General features: G+C 32.8%; 1 protein-coding gene across 1 annotated transcript; it reads right to left on the bottom strand.

Moving 5' to 3' along the window:
- Positions 1-29: 29 nt before the first annotated feature.
- On the bottom strand, positions 30-752 carry LOC115995894 (50S ribosomal protein L18-like). The gene is given in 3 exon segments (XM_031235040.1): positions 30-141; positions 143-558; positions 666-752. Coding segments are annotated over 3 exon segments (615 nt in total).
- Positions 753-5,759: the final 5,007 nt, after the last annotated feature.

Below are 5,759 nucleotides of genomic sequence, written 5' to 3'. Positions count from 1 at the left end.
CTGTTAATAGACAATTTCAATAATGAGTCCTATGGTTTTGGTGGGAGGATGCTGGTTTTTCTCTGCTTTAACTTCACCTTAACATCAATACCACCGTCAATAATAGCCTGAAATACAATCTGCAATTCCCCTCCAATCTTTCCCTTTCCTTGGTATATAAACCACATTATGAATATCATCAGCCAAGGCTCTTTGAGCTAGCACTTCCCCAACAGCAGCACAAGCAGCTCTATTCTTGGTTGAACTCAACTCAAATTTCATGTCCTTCGAAATAGAATGTGCCACAGCAACAACCTTGCTAGTTGCCCGATGGATAATGCTGGCACGTGCAGAACCCTTAGATATATAAATATGCAAACAAAAAGGCTCATGGTAAGCTGCAGTAGCCTGATTGAAAGTTTGAGACCTTTTAGTCTTTGCAACCGCAGAAGCTTCAAATTCATGAAGCCAAGAAACCGAGACATTATTCTTATCAAAACGCAGAGATCTCTCCACAGCCAAGCTTGTGTCATTGCCCAACTTCTCCTTACTTACTTGCCACTCTCCATGCACTTCAAGCTTTTCTCATTCAAGGAACATGCTTTGTGTTATGTCATTGGTATAGCATCATTTTTCTTGAGTCTTTATCCCAGAAAAGCTTTTGTAGTAAATTAAAATTTTGATACTGTAGCTGATGAGCACACAACAGGAGTTTGACCTTTGTTATATACTTGAGACTTCAATGCTTCTGTTATGACAAAGATTAGATTCATGGAAGTTGTTTGACTTAATGTAGTACACATAAGATGAGAGAAATATGTACCCCTGAACAGTGAATTGAGTATATGGTCTGGTATTTGAATATCAGGTTCTTTCTTTACCCAAAGACTGAATTTAGCTAAGTATTAAGATGTACCTTTAATGTATGTATGTATTACAAATTTAGCTAATATATTTATACGCTATGAAGGGATTATAATTAAGATTTAATATTGAGTTTTTTTTTGGGGGGGTAATATTGAGTTTTATTATCATGTTCAAATGTAAAATATTTATATTATTTTTGTAAAAAAAAAATAGAAAGAAAAAAAAAACTTTATTGACCATATTCAAGTCAAGGTTGAGATTTGATTTTTCAAATTGAATCAAGTTTTGAACTTTAAGTATTCATGGGGTTGTTATGCCGTGGACCCAGGTCCACCTTGCAAGGTGGACCTGAATCTACATTCACATACACTATACTCTACATTCACAATTTGTAAACTCCACATTCACACATTCAAAACTCTATATTCATATGTCCTATACTCCACATTCACACATTCAAAACTCTATATTCATAGGTCCTATACTCCACATTCACACATTACAGGACTACAAGTTGCTAGAACTTCTTAACTCTATCACAGATTCACACATGCATAACTCTACATTCACGATTTCTATACTCCATATTCACAATTTGAAACCTCCACATTCACACATTTCTGGGCAACTCTACATTCACACAATCATAAATCTACATTTACGATTTCTATACTCTACATTCACACTTTGAAACCTCTACATTCACACATTTTTGGACAATTCTATATTCAGCAATATGTTTACTAATTAAAAAAAAAAAAAAGAGAGACAAAAACGACGTAGTTTTGGACCCAGGTCCACCTTGCAAGGTGGACCTGGGTCCACAGCATAATTTGCCGTATTCATGTTCACTATGATTAGATTATATCCCTAGTTAACATGAGGTGCGGTTGAGTGAAAAGATTTAAGAGTTCGATCATTGGCTTTAGGTGTGGGACAACTTTAAATCTCTAGGCTAGCTATCTCACATTCTCACCTAACACAGATGCTTATATATATATATATATATATATATATATATATATATATATAAAAGATGTACTAACTTTTTAATAGTTTGTAATTTTGATTAGTTTTTTAATAATTTACAAAGAAATTTTTAATAATTTGTAATTTTGATTAGTTATTTTTATAGTCAAAATAACGTTTAATCTAAAATCATAACATTTATACTTCAATTTTCCATACCGCGCACCACACGAGTAAAATACTAGTTTCCTTAATAATCCAAACAATCAAATCTGGACATCATACTTGGATCAAATTGAATATCAAATTATCAATGCACAAACGGAATGTGAAATAGTATGCACCAAACTAAGAGAGACAGACAATGTGTGAATATAAATCTCTCGCAAAATAACTCAATTCTTGCATTAATATCTCTTGTGCATATTTACTAGCTTAGTATTTACATTTAATTGCATGTAGTATTTCCGAGCGTGTATACTCAGACTAGTACTCTTTTAGGTTACCATTATATTGTGCAATTATACACATTTGTTATGTTATGTTGCAATAGAAATCAGACATTAGGAGTAAAAGTTGAAAATAGAAAATGGGAATACATATAGATGATATACAGTAATATTTTTCTTTATTTCATTCCTAATTTATTTGACCAACCAAACATATACTGAGTATTAGTGTTGTGTGACTCAAATCATAAATGTCCACTCTTGATTAGACCAAAACAAAAGCCTCCAATTAATTCATGTTCATCTTTCAATTACATATATGCACACAAATGTTTAAACTCAACAGCCTTGACCTTCATCTTCCTATAAATGTTAGCTCCTTGCATGTATTATAGGTTTATAGCTGCAGAGATAAGGCAACACAAATGCTATGCCGGGCACCCACATCAAGATTAAGGTTTGAATAAAAGATAACTTAAAGCAACAACAGCTAGATAACTCAGGATTAGATGTGAAACCCTTAAATCCAGAGATAACCCCTAGAACAGTGTATCATTGCAGGGAAACCAAAACAAATCACTCCATGACTGTAATCATTCTAAAGGTCACACATAGAAGAACAGATAAACATTGCTTACATGTTATAATAGCATCACTGTAATCCTGTACAGTTGGTCCCAATAAAGACTTGCTAAAGATCATTTGGTCATTATGCTGTCCAGAAATTGGTGAAGGTCATCAAGTTTTGCATTGAGCAGACCTACAAAGCAAATGCAAACTTTAATACAAATGTTAAAGTAAACATTGCATATATCAGAGCCAATGAGTGAAGATAAACTTGCCAGAATGGTCATGGCCACCATGATAATTCAGCCTAAGCGTATCCCCATCCAGTTTGCGAATCTTCTCTGCTCTCAAATGCTCAACCTCTGTAAACGTTCTATTTTTGTGATTCTCCAAACTTGACCGAAACTCTGATGCAATTTTTACCAGCTCTAGAAGAACACACATTCAAGATTTATAGTTAAAATATTAATTGGGCTCAAAAACTGTTAAAGAACTCAGATATATTTGCAAATATTCAAATAGTTTTCCCTTCAATGGATCCTAAAACATTGCAAATTAGCTAAAATTCATATAAAGAATTACACTGGAGAAACCTGTACTAGATGAGCAACCTAATAAAGTGAAATGATTTTAACATACTCATCAATTTAACCTGAAGAAACAGAAAGACAACCAGGATCCACATAAATATGGCATTTAACCTGAGGAAACAGAAAGATAGCCAGGATCCACATAAATATGGCATCATCCTAGAAGAAACAATATATATATATATATATATAGAGAGAGAGAGAGGCTTAGGATCAGGTGCGAAGGAGCTCCTAGGTGAAAGATGCGAATAAATCTCAGTCATTGATTCATTCAAAATCAATTGCTCTTTAAAAAAAAAAATCGAGACCAACGATCTTCAAAAATGTTCACCGGAAGGCACAAAGATGTAAAGCAATTATTGAAAAGACTAAATTCAATACAGGATCTTCACACACAAGTTATACAAATAATAAACAAGCAATACAAGATTCAAATCAAATTAGTAATTAGTGATTCAAAACAATCATAAACTACTAATTTCTTACTATATTAGTCTAAAATTGTGCACTGGAAGGCACAACAATGCGCACTATAAGGCACAACAATATGCACTCAAAGGGAGAAACTGTGTGCTCTAGAAGAGACAACAATATGCACTCGAAGGCTGTGTTTGGCAGAGCTTATTTAGGAGCTTATAACTTATTTTAAGCTACTAATAAGCTATAGCTTTGTTTGGTAATGTTCTCAAAATAAGCTAGTAGCTTAAAACAAGAGCTTATTTTGAAACGCTACTTTAGGTAGCTTTTCAAAAATAAGCTAGGAGCTTCTTAACTTTTTTTCATCTTTATCCTTATTATTTTATATAAATGACATCATTTATCCCTCCCAATTAAAATTCTTTTGGCATTTTTCTTCAATATGTTTCATTGTAATTTTAATTTGATATTTGTGTTTGAACAATAATTTTTGTATGAACTAATTTTATGAATTATAAACATCTTGTTTTACTTTATATATTTTCAAATATATGTTCTTACTTTATATTTTATTAAATTATATTGATTTCATTATTTTATATTTTAATATGTAAACAAACCTATTTAAATTTAAAACTATTTAACTTTTATGAAGATGTCCTTTTTTGTCTTTTTACATTTATCAACTTATCAAAAAGCTAATTTTACCAAACACTTTTAAGCATAACAGCTAGCTTAACCGCTCTTCAGATTTCAGCTTCGAGCTTATAGCTTTTCAACTTTCAGCTACTTTTCAGCTTTCAGCTACCGTTTCAGCTAGGTTTGCCAAACATAGCCGAAGAAGGAAAAATGTGCACTGGAAGAAGGAAAAAAAGCACCGAAAGACAAAAAAAAATTATCTCACTTATACAAAATTACCATAGTGCCACCGTGTTTTTTTTAATTGTCTTCATTCTAGACCCTTGATCTGGACTGGATCAATGGATGAGATTAAACCCTATTTTTACCTAAGGAATGGTTCGCATTTGATCCGTAAGCAATATATATATATATAAACAGATGGGAATTATAAAAGCTGATGTATCAGTGTTTGCCTCAAAGCTTTCAATACAGGGAGAACAAAATTGAAAACTTTCTATGCTGGTTCTATAGTATGTATGTCATACTATAAATTCAAACACTTCCCCATAAGACATTAAATAGCAAGTTGCAAACTGAACTAGCTGTCCATATCTTGTGAACCTTAAATTAGTACAGCCCTCCAGTGGAAGAGATGAGAACAGTAGTGAATTGTTGATGCACTAAAACTATAAGACAAAAGGTTTGACCAAAATAAAACCTAACACATAAATACAACTCCATAGTTACAGCTCCATGATGGATTGCAATAAATAAATAGCAAAGATGCATTCAATTGAACAGCTGACCAAATAAAATCTCTAATCTAAGTGCATTTGATGAAACAATTGATGAAAAAGCATTTACCTTCAAACTTCTCTTGCACATTCTGTTCATTATAAAACTGCAATGCTTCATTAAGAGTTGCCACAGAGTGATTGCTCATGCGAGACTGCCTTTCCAGTGCTCGAAGTTCTCTGTTGAGGTCAGCAGACTCTTTACCTGCCTGAGTAGATAAAGTACACATGCCACAGAAAATTACTAAATGATACAAAAAATTATATAAGTTAATTATACACTTAAAACATCCTATATCCTATACCTGAGTAAGTTTATTTCTCAAAGAATCCAACTGTGCATCTAACTCTGCATCACCAAGACTGTCAAGATCCACGGAAGTATCACCAGATGGTTCATCCTAGAGAACAGCGTCCAATAGGACTTTAAACCATTAATAAGTTTATAAAAAAAAAAAAAAAAGAGCTATCAGGTAAGTGACAAGCTGAATTCCAATTCCTAAACC

The sequence above is a fragment of the Ipomoea triloba genome, chromosome 11, assembly GCF_003576645.1.
Source record: "Ipomoea triloba cultivar NCNSP0323 chromosome 11, ASM357664v1".
In the NCBI taxonomy this organism is placed as follows: Eukaryota; Viridiplantae; Streptophyta; class Magnoliopsida; order Solanales; family Convolvulaceae; genus Ipomoea; species Ipomoea triloba.
The sequence above is the reverse complement of the archived record's forward strand: the minus strand, read 5'-3'. Positions and strand labels throughout refer to the sequence as shown.